Source organism: Poeciliopsis prolifica, unplaced genomic scaffold, assembly GCF_027474105.1.
Source record: "Poeciliopsis prolifica strain line A6 unplaced genomic scaffold, Auburn_PproV2 SCAFFOLD022, whole genome shotgun sequence".
In the NCBI taxonomy this organism is placed as follows: Eukaryota; Metazoa; Chordata; class Actinopteri; order Cyprinodontiformes; family Poeciliidae; genus Poeciliopsis; species Poeciliopsis prolifica.
The window spans coordinates 269,440-287,386 of NW_026562397.1; the positions used below are offsets into that span (position 1 = coordinate 269,440).

Genomic DNA, 17,947 nt, shown 5'->3' on the forward strand with positions numbered 1-17,947 from the left:
ATCAAATTTAAATCGTTTGTGCAAAAATTCAACCATTGGGTAAATATTGTGAGAGATTTTGAAATGAGTTTCTTTCACCTTGGGTGAAACCGGCCATTTAACATACTTGGAAAACCTCTTCTCAGTTAAAGACAAATTAGTTGTTACCAAGATATTATTGTTGTAATCATTAAATAATTTAGATTTGAAGGCAGTCACAAGCATACCATTATTACACTTTTTATCAGTCACAATATATTCTCCAATTTTCAATTTAGGTAAAGATGAAGTAACACTTGAAAATCTTCAGGTGTTTTGGATGAGATGGATCAAAGCTACAAGAATAGCTTTGCATACTTTTACATATTCATTACAAGAACAGTTCAGATTAAATTTGTGGGTAAAATCTCTATGATTTAACAAAACACCATTACGTAATCCATTAAGTCAGTTACAAATAGAATACCTTTCTCATACCGATCAGTTTTAAAAATAGATTTTCTATTTATCGCAGCGAGATCCTTCTCGGTGAAATGGGCAGAAGTAAATGTACTTCCTGTTACTTCACAAAGTTAAGGACAATAAACTGATTAAGAAAAAAATCAAACTAATTAGGCTGCTGTTCTGGAAGACAGATAGTACATATTCTGGCAGCTGTGCTACCACGCCATGTGTCATGTTTTGTCCAGGTATAAATAGATTTACTTTAATATTTCTGATAAGAAGTCTGGCTTCCAAGCCAAACAAAGGTGGGTCATAAGAAGTGATTCTTTAATATTTTGGTGGAGATTTTCATAAAAGTTGTTCCTTTACAGTGTCACCACCTGTTGGTTCAGTTCATTAGTTTTATACATTTTATCCATCCATCCATCCATCCATCCATCCATCCATCCATCCATCCATCCATCCATCCATCCATCCATCCATCCATCCATCCATCCATCCATCCATCCATCCATCCATCCATCCATCCATCCATCCATCCATCCATCCATCCATCCATCCATCCATCCATCCATCCATCCATCCATCCATCCATTTTCTGTTCACCTTTGTCCCTAATGGGGTCAGGAGGTGCTGGTGCCTATCTCCAGCTATCTTTCAAGGGGGGCACACCCTGGACAGGTCGCCAGTCTGTCGCATTATTTATTTTATTAGTTTATTGAGCTTTCACTGTTCTGCAAAGCACCAAATTCCTCCAGACGTAATATGTTTCACATACTGTTTCAGCTACACAGTAAATGGTTTATTATTATGATTATGATAATGATGATGATTATAATATATAGCAAATATCATATTATTATATAAATGTATTTGGATTCATGGACATGTAAATACAGCATAAACATATTTGAATAGTTAGCTGAATGACCACGGAGAACCAACACAAGACAGAGAACTCTCATTTTGCAAAGCAGAAGTCAAGAACATGAGAAGAATGTATGAATAATGGAACATTATTAAAGCACAGCATGAATTTCCAGTTTTCTTCTGAAACGTTTTGCTGTTCCTGAAAACAACCAAAACAACACAGAAACAGCCAAAGAGAGTAACCTTGAGTATTTTAGGTTGACCAGCTCATGTTTAACCTAAAATGTTAAACATGAGCTGTTTAACATGACAGCTCATGTTAAACTGTCATGAGCAGTTTAACAATTGCATACTTAAAAATGATACGTTTATAAAACAACTTTGCTGTTCTATTTAATAGGATTCCCAAAACTCCAGTCCAGTAGGTGGACTTTTTTTCTTTGTTTAATTTAAGACCCACGCTTTTCCGAACCACTGTGTTAATGGAAACACGCTCTCCACTGCTAAAAGATCGTTAAGAAAAATATTAAAATCCTCCATGTATAAAAGACATTGAAGTTCTTCTACCCTGGAACTTCAATGTCCATAATAATAACAGAAGAAGTCGGCATTGCAGATTAACAAGTTAAAGATTGGGCATACTAGTTTAAATAGTGGTTTAAAAATAAATAGGGAAACATCCATTAGGTGAATGTTGTTATTGCAAGGAAACAGAAGGAGCAGAACATGTGTTGATTTATTGTAGAAAATATATAAAAGAGAAGAAAGAATTGGAAAGGGTAATGAGTTCAGTAAATATAGCTTATTGGGGAAGCAGCAATCATGATAAATTCAAGCACTTATTAAATATTTAAAAGATACAAAATTAGCAGAGAGTATTTAGTTTGTATGTGTGAGTGAGTGTATAAATATGCACATAATAAAGTAATTTTAAGATTTGAACATAAGAAAAATTAATTTCTGAATTGCATCTCCGTCCAGTTGATGGCGGTAATACACAAAGTTTGTAAACTGCCAGAAAACGCTATAGAAGAAGAAGTTGGCATTACATTTCCAGAATCTTTGCCTATTTAAACCTGAAAACAGTAAAAACAATCCAAAGTGGACGGAAAGTACCAGAAGACTGTATGTTTAAGGTAAGTTGTTATTCGCTGCTGAACGGGCTGGCGACTCACCACGTTTTCCTTTAAGAAATTATTTGAGTAATTTCTTAACTTTTGTTCATAAAAAAAAGTATATGCGGAACATAGGAGAACCATGGTTGTTCTTATTGTAGCTTCTGTCTTTTCGGGGTGTGTGCTCAGTACCAACATTTCCAGGAATTTATTTTATTCCTATTGCGGGGATGTGAGTTTTGGTGCAATTGTAGTTTAGCTAGCCTTCAACATAAGAAGCTAAAGGTAGCAAAACGCTGAGAGAAGTACGGGCAGAAAGGAGGGGCAAAACATTTAGTTCCAGTGAATTCATTACAGTGACACAACTGGCAGCAGTTTTAGACAAAGGAATTGCAGTTCCGGTGTTGTGGATTAACTTGTTGAGTCAAACCTATGCATCGCAGATGTTTCTAAATTGTAGGTGGCTGCGACCATGCCTGTTGAAAAACGCTACCTGTGTAATGAAACCATTCGCAAAACATTGGTACAAATGTAATTTGACTTGTTTATGTTTAATGTTACACATGTCAAGATTATATTTCAGAGAACTCTCATTGTCTACATTCAGTGCCCTTCGAAAACGGTGCATTTGAGCATAACCAGATCAACAGCAGGACTGAGCTCAAATAGTGGTACTTGTCTCCAGATTAATGAGCACAATCCCATTCTTATTCAAGTTCACCAGAATAAATTAATTTCAACTCATGAATAGCTGCACTGTAAACCTAAGTGGGAAGTTTCTGCTTTTTGTAACAGCACTGATCAGGAAAAAAAAACTTAGAATTTGTTCCCAAGTACAAGTAATGAGAGCTGCTTTTCATAACACTTGTCGCCTATGGTTTGTTTTCGGCTAAGATCCTGTAATACAACTACTCTGTTTCTGTACCCTTTTTTAGCGACACTGTACAAAACATGTACTGGTTAGTGTCATCATACTTAAGAAAATAAAATCACATAACTGGTAGTGTTGTGGTGTTTTCGTGTCCTAATAGAGGGGAACAAAAAGTAATGTCCGTAAGTTGTACCTCAATGAAATTTCATTTAAATTATATAAAGTTAACAACCAATACTGTAGTTGGTGGTGCTATCTGGTGATGAACTATAACAAACTGAAATGTCCCAATGGGTATTTATAATGGATAAATCAGGAATCCCTTAGCTTAGCAGTCAAAATTTGTACTATCACCCAGCATTTTTACAGTAATGAGGATTATTGTATGTCTTTCAATATTATGTTGACTGACATGTTTTACAAACTTGTCAATAAATGTAAACAGTTCTTATATCCAAGTTAATTCCTTGCTGATCTAGTGGGAGACACATTATTTCGCTTGCACCTTAGGAAGACCTCTAGCACCTTCAAACTAACTATTATCTCGGGGCTGCAGATGCAAAGCTGTGCAACTTTGTAATTTGACTATATTCTTAAAGTTAAAATTTGCCTGGCAAAATTGTTAACAATATTACCTCCAAAATGTTGGCAGCAAGAGAATATAAGTTTTTTTCAGACAATAAAAAACAAAACTGGTCCAAAAAGTGAGTTAGACGAAAATGCTAACTGAACTCATACCAGCGTTCGCTGAGTTCTGAATTACAAGAGTGCCGTTTTACCCACCAGATAAAATCTCCAGATAGAAGTCTGATATTCTTAGCTGTCATTGATTCTCATTTAACTGACACCTCGAGCTTTCAGAAGCAGACTGAGATTAACTGGGGATGTTTTCAGAGTCTCAGTTTGAGTGAAGATTTTAACCCATTTCTGATGTAAAAGTATATGAGAATTGTTTTTTCAGCTCTCTTATGTTTGAGTATTAGGGTCACTTGATGAAAAGAATAGACATTTAGTGAAATCACGAGAGAAAATATTCATCCACATTAAGAAAGAATGACACCGTCACATAGATCTGTGGTAGCCATGTCTTTTGTAAATGGGATAGAAAATAAACTATAACATATCACAAAAACAGTATTTAAAAAATATTTTTCACTGTTACGTCAGCGAATATCTAATTGAAATATTATACAGTATGAGGGAGGAATGAAAAATAACATAACCATTATTATCTTTTGATACGTTTTGTTTTAAATCCCATGGCTCTTCAGCATTTATGTCCGCTTTCAGGGATTAATCTTTGCTTTGAGATCTGTTTAGACATCCTGAGATCTATTTCGATCTTCCTTTGACGAGCTTCAGCTTCTGAAACAACACATAAAGTCAGCAAGAGTGCTGTGTGATTTACAAACTTTGGTGGTTTTGCAGATTATTCAAACCAAGGATGTCCTCAAGGGCCACTGTCTTGCAGTTTTTAGATGTGCCACAGGTACAAAATACTCGAATGAAATGGCTTAATTACCTATTTCTTTTGTAGATAAGTTCCCCCGAGACTTGCAAATGATAAAATTATTCTATTTAGGTGAGGTGCAGCAGAGGCACATCTAAAAGTTTCAGTTCAGTGACCCTCCAGGACTGGAACTTAACACCTGTGATCTAAATGGTAATACAGCGAACCCTCTCGATAACGCGGTTCACCTTTTTTTTGTGTGTTCTGCATCTTGATAGGCTAAACAGTCTCTGCGCTTCTTCTCTAAACACCATCACTTGTCAATAACGTTACGGTATTTAAATATACGTAATACAGCTTGGCAAATTTTGGAAAATATTTTTGCCCAGAAGAAAAAAAGAGCAACAACTACCGATAACCATGTTCTTCTCTCGAAAAAACATACCTCTACCACAGGCTTCAGAAGAAAAAGACTGCAGAGCGGAGTCAGGCTGCAGCGTCACAGTGAAATATGTAAGTCACAATTTGTCCTACTTTCCTTTGTATTTATGATTTGAAATGATTATTTTACTGTAGTTATTTGTAAGAAAGCGTTATATTCGTTAAAAAATAATGCTTGTGTCTGAAAACAAGTTTTCTTCTTTGGTTTGAATGTAGAGTATTTATAATAATTATGTATAATAATTATGAAAACTAAAGGTAACTACTTCATGGATTTCACCGATTACGGGTTCCTTTTGGAACACAACCCCCGTGAAAAACAAGGGTTCACTGCATACAATATTTGACCAACAAAAATCTTTGTAATTAGTTATTCTTGGGATCTTAATGGTTGTCTTATGGAATTGGATAGTATTTTGCGGAGATTTGTAGTTCTCTAAGTTTATTGCAATATTTATTTCCTGGTTTGGTAAAGGGGTCATAAAAATCTACTCCCACAGAAACATCTGCCTCTGCCAGCTGCCACCTCAAGTTAAGTTAGCCACCACCAACCAGTCAATCCTCAACACCAGCCCATTCGGTCATGTCTATGCATTTGCAGTTAATAGTAGTCACTCCAGTGTTATCAGCTTAGCAACGTTCTTGCTTCATTCAGCAACATTTCAGACATTTTATAGATCAGCAATAGGTGTACCCTTACTTAAGTTATTATATATTGTAATCTTCTTGAAGAGGGCAGGCAGTCTCGTTGGTCCTGATCCCCACGTCCCCCCGGATAATGGTGCAGGCACAGTGAGTGTAGGCGACAGGTGGAAGTGGGTAATACCTGGGCTCGTTTTGCTGGATGATTAATTGTTCCAGGAACCACTGCGATAAATGGTAATATTGTTGCTTTGGTTTTGTTTCCAGGTGATATTTTTGAGAATGGAATATCTATGCAAGTTTGCTCTCTCAGATACCAATAAAAGTTAATTTTGTAAAGAATTTAACACTGGAACTGGAAGATATTTTAAGTATACAAAATAAAGCACAACTAAAAACTAATAAAACAAAAAAAACTACACAAAAAAAGATTGCTTGCAACCAAAACTATGAATAAAATGGATTACTTGGTCTCTGAACAACATTGCCCTTAAAAACATTAATCAGAATGGAAATTATGGAGCGCATTTTAATTTGACATGCAATTAATTAATTGCTTATTGCAACAGGCTTAGCGATAACACTGAATGCTGTTCTTCAAAACACCTGAACGAAAAGCACATACTCTCCCATATCTTGCCACCAACTGGCAGGAAAAAAACATCCCAAAAAAGTCACCATAAAATCTAAGTATAACCTCACTGTGTCTAAACAGTATGATCACAAAAACAAACAGGACACTCAAAAACTGTCAGTGTCCCAGGATAAATATTGAACAACAGTCCTCCCCATAGAGATTTGGTAAAGAAAATGTAAACAAAATATAATAATATTGGTAGCAAAACATAATAAAATTGATCTATGAATAAGCGCATAAAAATCCAACATAAGTAAAGCATGCAGGTGATTAAATAGAATGAATAAGTGTAATAAAATAGCTGAAGACAATCTGAGTAAAATTGCCCCCACCTCCTTCAAATCAGACAAAATTGGTGTCAAACGTTTATGCTACATTTGTGCAGCAAAAATTTTCATTTGTGCTGCTATCATTTTAAAGATATAAAATGTTCCTATATGTCATCAAAGGTGCTAGTCCGGTCAGCCATTTCCATCTCAGTTTCATGATAGACAGTCATCATCAACACTTACTTTCACTAGTTCAAATCAGTGCACAAACTAGCATTGATTTGCTAATTTGTGCATAGTTTGGGCACCAACATATTCTATTTACACGTGAAGGCCATTTATCTCGGCCAAAATCTGCTCCTTAGTGACTTGGTTAGCTGGTGTTAGCTATGATGGGCTAGCAACAGTCACCTCAGCTTCGTTAAAGGCATGTGTGTGCTGGCTGGATCTTTTTTTGCCCGTCAATAGGGAAGAAAATAGAGAATTACTTGTCACGCTTCGATTTTAGCATCTCTGACAGTTGACAGACAAATTGTAGGTATCAAACGTTGAAAGTCGTAAAATTAATTCAGGACGTGGAGCAGAGAAAAATCCTGAGCGTCCAAATTAGGACGCCAAAAGGACCGCAAGGTGACCACCGTCCTTGCGGGTGGAATAAATGAGGCTGGGCATGCTTTCTGCCTGCAGCAGAAACATACATTTCTGAATGAAGCACAACTCAGTATTGTCAATAAGTTGGGATTTCCATCGTCACTGTGCTCTTATTTTTGTTAGGAATGGTCTGAAGCCATGAGAGGTTGAGACAGCCTCGTCAAAAGCTGTCACCACGGCGGGGGACCTACGAATCTCCGTGTGCAAGGTGGTCATCTACCTCCAGAGGAACATGTCCGGGGAACGCTGCCTACCGCAGAATCATAGCCAGGATGATCCCTCCTCTCCACATCCCCTTGTGTTTTGTCCCAAGACCAAAACCTGTAGTTACCGAGGAGCAGTGACTCTGGGCAACAAGTATGTCCGACTCAATGTTGGAGGGATACTCTTTTTCACCCCGCTGCAGGTCCTCACCAGCCAGAACTCACTGCTGGGAGCCATGTTCGGTGGAAAGACGGAAGTCTTCACTGATAAGGAAGGTAAGAGACCGGATGGTTGACCTACCGCAGCACATTGAGAAACCGTTTTGTTAGCAGAATCTGTTGTTTTTGTTCAGGTTGGGTCCTGATTGACCGGAGTGGAAAACACTTCAACAGTATTCTGAATTATCTGCGTGACGGTACCGTCACCTTACCCAAAGGTCGTCAGGCTGTTCAGGAGCTCCTGGCTGAGGCAAAGTACTACCTCATCCAGGGCCTTGTAGAGCTCTGTCAAAATACTCTGCAGGTCAGTTCAGATTTTTCATGATCTTTGACTGTCTGCTCAATTTAACCTACTGTCAGCAAATCAATCAACAACATTGGTAAGGAACAAGTCTTCATCATCTGCATGTCTATTATCATATAACTATTATCATATAACTGTACACGTTGGCATTAGAAAAATAAATACACCAATTTTGAAAAAGGAAAAAAAAACTAAAATTTTTGAATAAAATTTTTACGCTGGGATGAGATGGTTTTTGGGCAGTGGAGGAGAAAGCACTCAAACATTGTACTTAAGTAAAAGTACAAATACACAGGCAAAAATGTACTCTAGTAAAAGTAAAAGTATCACATAAATATTTTTACTTGAGTAAAAGTCAAAGATGGAAAAATTCCGATATTGCGACCCCTGGTTAGAAGTAAGATATAATCTCACCATTAAATGGTTAGTTAGCTGTTCAAAGATGCCAATGGGATTAACTCCCATAAATCCAATGTTTTTGAACATTTACTTGTGGAATATTTGCAATAAAGAAGTCGGCATTACATTTCCAGAATTTTTACAAATTTAAACCTGAAAACCGTAAAAATAATCCAAAGTGGACAGAAAGTACCAGAAGACTGTATGTTTAAGGTAAACTGTTATTCACTGCTGAACGGGCTGGCGACTCACCACGTTTTTCTTTAAGAAATTATTCTAGTAATTTCTTAACTTTTGTTCATATAAAACTATATGGGGAACACAGCAGAACCATGGTTGGTCCTATTGTAGCTTCTGTAGCAAAACGGACGGAAAGGAGGGGCACACAACTGGCAGCAGTTTTAGACAAAGGCATTGCAGTTCCGGTGTTGTGGATTAACTGGTGGCTAAATTAACTAGTTGAAACCTATGCACCGCAGATGTTTCTAAATTGTAGGTGACTGCGACCATGCCTGTTGAAAAATGCTACCTGTGTAATGAAACCGTTCGCAATACATTGGTACAAATGTCATTTGACTTGTATATGTTTAATGTTACACACATAAAGATTATATTTCAAAACAATTGTCTACATTCAGTGCCCTTTTTTAGCGACACTCTACATTGCAGTACAGTGTCGCTGTACAGGTTAGTGTCATCATACTTAAGAAAATAAAAATCACATAACAGGTAGTGTTGCTTGTGGTGTTTTCGTGTCCAAATAGAGGGGAACAATAAGTTGCTAGTTAATTCCTTTCTCATCTAGTGGTAGCCACATCATTTCACTTGCACCTTAGGAAGACCTCTAGCACCTTCAAACTAACTATTATCTGGAGATGCAAAGCTGTGCAACTTTGTAATTTGACTATATTCTTAAAGTTAAAATTTGCCTGGCAAACTTGTTAACAATATTACCTCCAAAATGTTGGCAACAAGAGAATATAATTTTTTTAGAAAATAAAAAACTGGTCCAAAAAGTGAGTTAGATGAAAATACTAACTGAACTCATACCAGCGTTCGCTGAGTTCTGAATTACAAGAGTGCTGTTTTACCCACCAGATGAAATCCCCAGATAGAAGTCTGATATTCTTAGCTGTCATTGATTCTCATTTAACTGACACCTCGAGCTTTCAGAAGCAGACTGAGATTAACTGGGGATGTTTTCAGAGTCTCAGTTTGAGTGAAGATTTTAACTCATTTCTGATGTAAAAGTATATGAGAATTGTTTTTTCAGCTCTCTTATGTTTGAGTATTAGGGTCACTTGATGAAAAGAATAGACGTTTTGTGAAATCAAGAGAAAAAATAGACATCAACAATAAGAGAATGACACCGTCACATAGATCTGTGGTAGCCATGTCTTTTGTTAAAGGGATAGAAAATAAACTGTAACATATCACAAAAACAGTATTTAAAAAAGATTTTTCACTGTTGCATCAGCAAATATCTAATTGAAAAATCTTTGGAATATTTGTAATAAACTCACAGTCAAGCATTAGGGCATTAATCTTCACCGTGGAATTGTGAAACACTGGAAGGACTGATAAGTATAATTGGGTCTTGGCGATTGTCTTGATCATCTTTGAAATGATAGGCCTGTCGCCATAAATCAATTGATTGCAAGGATAAATTAAAACTATCCACCTCATTTTAATTATCGGCTTTATTGTTTCTCCTGGCCTTTTTCTCTTTCTGTTGATTGCACTGAATAAAAAAAAGGCTCAACTCCGGTGCTCTCCACTGACCCTCCCCTCCTCATTTCCTTAGTGTAATTTCCAGTACACACCACACAATCAGTTGTTGGCCGATTGTCAGCCCATTTTCAAAATTTGAGAGACCACACATTAGCCGACAGAAATCCTGGGTGTAACGGTTCGATCAGTTTCGATCCTGTTGTGTGGTGTCTAACAATGGGCACAAAATAATGGCTACAAATCCAGTTAACTAATTTTAAACCAGACATTAATCAATGCTTTACTACAATCTATCTGCAATGCATGTGGCTAGTGTCAGCGTAAAGTATTGGCTGAATGAAAATTAGTATAACCTATTTACTGTATGTCACGATAGCAAAGAACAGGTATAAAGCTCCTCCCCTTGTCTATATTTTTATATTTCTATATTTTTTGCACAAAATGTTGAATAAACATCAATGTTGTTTCCACATATCATCTCCAATGTCCGCTGGATTTAGGGTTGCCCTGTGTCAGTTGTTTTGAATTCCCCTCTGTGATTCCCCCTCAGAAAGCCTGAAGGGAATCTGCACTTTCTGATTGGCTACCTGTCACATTCAACAGGCTGCGTTAAGGCTCCCAGTCAGGAAAAACCCCTGATTTAGATCAGAGGGGCCACAACAATCTACCAATACACCACACATTAAAGGATGATCGTTATGAAATTGCAAGCAACCTCCAACGTTCTAAGATTGTCGGAAAATTGGGGTAAAAAAAATTGTGTTTTGTGAACTATTACATCAAGAAGTGGGATGTGCCTGTCTTCTCTATTTAAAGCTAATGATTAATGAAGGGCGATATAGTGTACAGACTTCATAATCTGCACTCTTTTGGTTGAATGCAATATTTATTTTCACTTTGGCTTTATGTTGTTTAGATTTTATTCAAGTACATTTTTTGTTCATGGAGACTGAGAATCCATTTCATTTTTATTTTTTGGATGTTTTGTTTATTTAATTGTCAGTTCCAGCATTGAGTGTTCTTTTGAAAATAAACTATATCTATCTTTGGCAGAAAATCGCATGCATTATTACATCATTTCCATTAAATTAGTGTAAAAAGGTCTTGAAACAATATTGTCATTTATCACAATAATTTTTGAGACAATTTTCAGCAAATTTCAGCAAAATTTGTTATCGCGACAGGCCTAAGTTCACATCTCAATGCACCTCAAATAAATTTCATTAATGACGATGATATGAACAGTTCCAAATAGCAGCCAGCTTGACCAAGAGCCTTCAGGTGGATACATGTACATTAACCACGGTGATTTAGGATTTTATTTGTATGCGTCAGTTGAGTTTGAGCAAACACGGAGATTGAAAAAAAAAGGCTTCTGCAGAAGAGAATTACAGTTTTACTGATAATTACTATCATGAGCAGTATGTATATGTCGTTATGATCCTTGTCTGGTGAGAATGAGCTGTGGCTCATCAATAAAATCGGTTTCCAAAAAACAGGAGCTGTCTATTTCTGTTTGACAGGGTAATAAAGAGCAACCTATGTGTATCATACCTGTGATTACTTCCTGTAAAGAAGAGGAAGAGCTCGTCCAGTCATCCTCAAAGGTAAGCACTTGGCCATGATCAACTTTTTCTGATTGAAATTAAGTTAACATTTGAAGGAAATGTTCTTCTGTCTTAAACCAGTAAATGGCCCAAAATAATTCAAGATTCACTGATCTGATGTTAATATCTGTATTATTCCCAAATTTTGAAAAATATTCTAGATCAGGTATCTGTAACAATGTTCCTGATCCAAAAGGACAGATTTTCTCAGTCTAATTACAGGCTTTGTGGTCTGAGCAACATCATGGTTTATGTTCTACTCCTTATTGCTCTGACCGAATTAATTAAAGTTATGTTGTTTTTCCATGTTAGACCATGGATAAACATGGTCAAACATGTGAAGCTATTGTCTTAAAATGTGCTGTAATAGTGGAGAATTATAAAATAAATTTGTACATTTGTTTGTATTTTTTAAAAAAACATTTCAAGTCACTTCAGCATTGTTTTTTTTTTGTATCTGATTGTATTGAACGATATTAACCTCAGATATCTATAATGAAAGCGAAAAAAGGAAAACTGTATATTCTAAAAATAATATTTATATGTATATATTTATTTACATTATCATTTCCAGTTAATCATGCTTACTTGATTATAAAACATTTAAGAATGTACATTCAGATGATGTTGGTTTAAGATGACCTTGAAGTTGAGAGATTGAGAAATTGAAGCAGAAATAATAACCCATGGCTTTTCCTGCCTCTGTTAGCCTATAGTGAAGCTGTTGTACAACAGAAGCAACAACAAATACTCCTATACCAGGTGAGAACACTTTCTGACATAGATGAGTTCTTGTAGAACAGCCAGTATACTCACCATTAATATGGGTTTGCTTCTATCTCCTTAGCAACTCGGATGATAACCTGCTGAAGAACATCGAGCTGTTTGACAGGCTGTCCCTCAGCTTCAACAGCCGTGTCCTCTTCTTTAAAGACGTGATCGGACATGAGATCTGCTGCTGGTCCTTCTATGGTCAGGGTCGCAAGCTGGCGGAGGTCTGCTGCACCTCCATTGTCTATGCCACAGAGAAGAAGCAGACCAAGGTGAATGTTAAGGATAGCTGGGAATTGGGGGTCTTAAGAGTTTACACTTTATCTTATATGTTGAAAATAGGATATTTCAGTAGAAGAAAACAATGGGTTTTTTTTCTTTTTTTTTAAGGGATACCTGGCAATGATAAGCAGCAGCGTAAAACAAAACAGTTACAAACATTACATATAAATGACATCCACAAAAACTACCCATGCACTAAACCTAAAAAAATTTTTTAACACTTCAGACAAGTAGTTCTTAACCTGGGTTTGATGGAACCCCAGGGGTTCAATGAGTCGATCTCAGGGGTTCGGCAGAGCCTCTGTCGCGGAGGTAAAAACAACTTGTGTAAAGTTGTGATGACACGCCCCGCTAGGCCATCACTTGCTTCAGTGGATCACGTGACATTGCTTGGCCAATCAGTGCTGCGGGGAATTTAGTGCGCGCAGCATGCAACGGCTGTTGTAGTTGTACGTAGTGTGGTTTCTTTCTCAATATTTTAATCCATATTAAACATGTTGAGTGAAAATAGAAAGTGATCGGACGAATATGTACAACATGGATTCACTTGTATCGTTGAACGGGATGGGAGTCAGCGTCCCATCTGCATAATATGCAATGCTAAGATGAGCAACTCTAGTCTCGCACTGGCAAAACTAAGGGAACACTTCTTGAAGCTGCATGGAGATGGGGAAAAGTAAAAAAGCATTTTGTGGATTCAAAATGACAACAAACAAATTAAATTTCAAATAAAAAAAAAAAATATTAAAAAATGTAGAATTCTTTTAAAAATCCAAATTTATGTTTAATTAGTAAAATAGCAAAAAATATATTTTCGGGGGCTGAAATTTTTTTATGGGGCCAAAATATTTTTTGGGGCGCAGAATAAAGTAATACTGTAATTTTTTGTGAGTTTATGGACTGTGTTGGTTTTGTTCTTTGAGCCAGGTGATGTTTCTGCATGACTCATTTTGTGCACCAATTAAAAAAAAGCATGTCTTGAATTTGGGAAAAAAAAAATTATTAATTACTAAAGAAGGGTTTAGTGAGTGCACATATGAAACTGGTGGGTTCAGTACCTCAAAAAACGTTAAGAACCACTGCTTTAGACTCAGTTAGTCTGTAATTAATTTTTTTCTGTTTCCATTTTAAGTTTTATACCAAAAACATATTATGATATATATTATCTCCACCCATCACAATAGATTTTGTGATATGAATTTTATGCCATATAAAATTTGGAAATATAAACAGGTCTTATCACAGAAAGTAAGCATTAACATAAGATTTTATCATATCAGCTAACTGCTCTAGTCTCCAGGAGTAACACATGAGGTTATTAAAGACTAGAGCTGTATGTGTCGAGATGGAAACAAAAGCTAAAGTTATACAGGGGCTTTTCTAATTGAGACATCCTGTCTGCCAGGTACAAAGTCCAGCAGGGATTGAGAAATTGAAGCGGTGTCAATTTTTCTTGACATTTAGTGTCAAGAAAAAGTACATCAGCTGTCATGTCATTTTGGGTCAAGTGTGACAGTGTAAATACTGACAGAACAAGTTTGATGTTATCTTATCACTGTTAGTTATTGATTAAGATTTGGGACAAAAACATCTAGGTTGGGAGCTTCCTAGTTGTATTTTAAATCATGCTGGGTAAACAGTTGTAAAAATGTACAATTAAAGTTCTACGGGGTGTTGAGTAAGTTCTACATTGTCTGTGAAAGGTGGAGTTCCCTGAAGCTCGCATCTATGAGGAGACTCTGAACACTTTACTTTATGAGACCTTGCCACTGCCAGACAACTCCCTGCTGGAGGCCACCCGGCGAAGCTACAATAACTGTGGTTCTCTAAGCGAGGAAGAGGACGGGCATGGGGGGACGGAACTACGCGAGCGCGTCCGCAGAATCCACATTAAGCGATACAGCACGTATGATGACCGCCCACTGGGACACTGAGACTCAAAACCACTGTGCTGCTACTTTTATTCAAGCAGGTTGTGAGCTGCATGTAACCTCATGTCAACTTCTGCACTTTGTCCTTCATTATCAAAAACTACATAAATTACTCATAATTCCTGACTATGTCTTTTATTTCATTTAAAGGATGAAAAATCTCAATATTTTGTATTATTGCACCCATTCCATTACATCAGCAGGAAATATCTTTTAAATGTATTTTTTTTTTAAACACAGTAACGAAATCAGTTGCGGTTTCTGGTATGAGCAACATACAGGCCACTGCTCTGAGGACCTGAAAGTCAAAGCCCCCATTTCCCTCCCCACCCATCAGCAACTTAATTGAAGGGGGAACACAAAAAGGCAGTTTGAAAACAGACTACGACCGCCTCTGAACATAAACATGTCCCAGTTGATCTAGAACTGGTCCTGTGCCTTTAATACACTGTAATGCTGCTCAAGATACTGCCTTATACTAGTTATAAATATTAAAACGCTTTCATCTCACAAAGTGTCTCATTTCTCTACATTTACCACTAAAAAGTCCTTATTCAACTTTATAAGGACCTGGGGTCTCATGCATGTGAGGCATGCCCACATGCGTCTTACGCACAAGACGGCATGTATAAAAATTAACGTCAAAAATACGCACACTTTTTTTGAATTGTTAAGCACTTGAAAGCTTTCCCTGAAACAAAAACATTTGCTGCTTTCCCTGACATGGAACATTGAAAAGGAATATTATAAATACTTACACTGCTACAAACAAGGACGTTGCCATGGTTATTGCTTCACAAGGAGGCAGACTTCCGGGTATTTATACTAATTTACCTATGTATGGAGGCGACAGGGCGGAACAACAGCTGTGCTCTATTTCCTGCATATTTGGATGTATAAACGAAAGTTGCGCAGCCATGTACATGCGCACGACTTTATACATCCAGATTTTTTCTAAATTTTTCCGTACGCCAAGTTTTAGTGTGAAAACTGTGCACTCTTTTATACATGACGCCCAAGAAATGTAATCCTGTATGATATGTAGCTTCTGGTGAAGAATTAAAATGGTGAATTGTTGTGTGAGCTCCCAGAAGTCATAGCCTTCTGTTGGATTGATGAAGTACTAAAATATTTCATTGATTAATTCTGCAGCTTCCACCATAGATATCTTAGTGATTGAGCTGAGTGTTTACATACTTCCTTATTCTGCTTATTTATTACCTTTTTGGCTATTCTCACCATTTTGAAGACAGATGGGCCTTATATGTCTCTTACAAATATAAAAATTAAGATCTAAGCCATTTTTATGCCAAAGTTGTTCTCAGGTGATATCAGGTTTTTGTGGATCCTTCCCAGTCATCCATGATTTTATTGACCTTATCTTGTTTGCTTATATGCAGCAAACAAGAAGTAAGGCATCCAGAAAGTCCCCACAAAGTTGGAGTATCAAATTATCCAAATTGTTGTGGTATGTTGAAGCATGAAACTCCTTTCACCCCGAAGTGCTTAAGTGGAAGGCAACTGAACTTGTGTTGCTTTTTGAAGAGTTGTCCCACTGTCTTTAAATCTAACAACGCTGGTGTCAAATGTTTGTGCGCAAAATATTTGTTTGTGCCATTTTCATTTTAAAGATATTGTTTGCAGAAGTCATAAAAGGTCAAACCGCTCACCCCCCAATCAGACAAAATTTGTGTCACTTTTATGGCTATGGTTGTACACCAAAGGTTTTTGGTTTCCTACTTTTGCTTTGAAGATATTTAATGGAAGATTAACGGTCAAACCCCCAGCCCTCATATTGTCCAAATCGAACAAAATTGGTGTTAAACATTGGTGCTGAGTTGTACAGCAAAGATTTTTGTTGGTACCACTGTTATTTTAAAGATGAAAATATTTCCATAGGTTATCAGAGGCCATTTACATTTTAGTAACATTTTCTAAACAAAAGCAGCACAAATGTAGTAGAGTTGATTTACACTATTTTTTTTTTATAAATATTGAGGGCTGGTTGAAACTCTTAACAACCCCTGGACACTTTATTAATACAGTGAGTACAGAAAGTATTCAGAGCCCTTTAAATTGTTCACTTTTTGTTCCTTTGCAGCCATTTAATACAACAAAAAAGTTCATTTTATTTCTTCTGTATGAACTCAACATTCCATCTTGACAGAAAAATAACAGAATTATTTGCAAAGTTATTAAAAAAACCCCTGAAATATCAAAGTCATACATATTCAGACCTTTTGCTCAGTATTGAATAAAGTAATGTACAAAAACTTTTGATCGAGTACAGCCATGAATATTCCTGAGAATGATGCAACAACTTTTTCACACCTGGATTTGGCAATACTCTGTCATTCTTTGTAGATCTGTCAGGTTGGATGGTGGTGGAGCCATTTTCAGGTCTCTCCAGAGATGTTCAATTGTGTTTAGGTCAGGGCTCTGGCTGGGCCAGTGAGGAATGGTTTCATAGTTGTTCTTTGTTAATTTAGCTGTGTACTTCAGGTCATTGACTTGTGGGAAGGTGAATCTTTGGCCCATTTGAGGTCCTGAGCTCTCTGGAGGAGGTTTTCTTCCAGGATCTCTCTGCACTCATCTTTGCTTCAATTGCAACCAGTTGTCCTATCCCTGCAGGTGAAAAGCACCAACATAGCATGATGCTGCCACCACCGTATTTCACTGCTGGGATTGTAGTGGGCAGGTGATGAGCACTACATTGGTGGTTTTCTCCATTCATTAACACCAAAAAGTTCAGTCTTCATCTCATCAGACCAGATAATCTTATTTGTCTGATGAATTAACCTCTCTTGTCAGATCTATGTTTTTTCTTTAAATTGACTAATAGGTTGCACGTGCAAAATCAACCCACACGGAGGCAGCAGCTGCAGGTTTGGTGACTCAGAGGAGATTTTTCTCCATCACGCATATGTGATGTCACTTATTTTGCAGCAGGCCATCTTCAGTGCAGACCCCAGATCAGTTCAACGTTTTGCTGGACAACAATGCTATGCTATTAAAGCATTTTAATTGGCTCCATTTTCTTGTATTTTGCATGTCACTGCGTGAAAAACTCTATTATTCCCCCCAGCTTTTTTTTTTATCTGTTTACAGCAGCGCAGTAAACAAACAACCTT

The 17,947-nt window shown here is 36.9% G+C and overlaps 1 protein-coding gene across 1 annotated transcript; it reads left to right on the forward strand.

The window, feature by feature from the left end:
* Positions 1-2,324: 2,324 nt before the first annotated feature.
* On the forward strand, positions 2,325-14,942 carry tnfaip1 (tumor necrosis factor, alpha-induced protein 1 (endothelial)). The gene is made up of 8 exons (XM_055045576.1): positions 2,325-2,429; positions 5,186-5,242; positions 7,493-7,848; positions 7,926-8,095; positions 11,749-11,832; positions 12,542-12,594; positions 12,680-12,875; positions 14,589-14,942. The coding sequence occupies exons 3-8, from the start codon at positions 7,602-7,604 to the stop codon at positions 14,817-14,819; spliced, it is 981 nt and encodes a 326-aa protein (XP_054901551.1). The 5' UTR covers positions 2,325-2,429; positions 5,186-5,242; positions 7,493-7,601; the 3' UTR covers positions 14,820-14,942.
* Positions 14,943-17,947: the final 3,005 nt, after the last annotated feature.

Excerpts from the sequence above, each read along its gene's own strand:
- tnfaip1 (XM_055045576.1), top strand. The coding sequence starts at position 7,602 with ATGTCCGGGGAACGCTGCCTACCGCAGAATCATAGCCAGGATGATCCC. Across the intron at positions 7,849-7,925 it reads AGTCTTCACTGATAAGGAAG|GTTGGGTCCTGATTGACCGG; the intron begins GTAAGAGACCGG and ends GTTTTTGTTCAG. Across the intron at positions 12,595-12,679 it reads AACAAATACTCCTATACCAG|CAACTCGGATGATAACCTGC; the intron begins GTGAGAACACTT and ends CTATCTCCTTAG.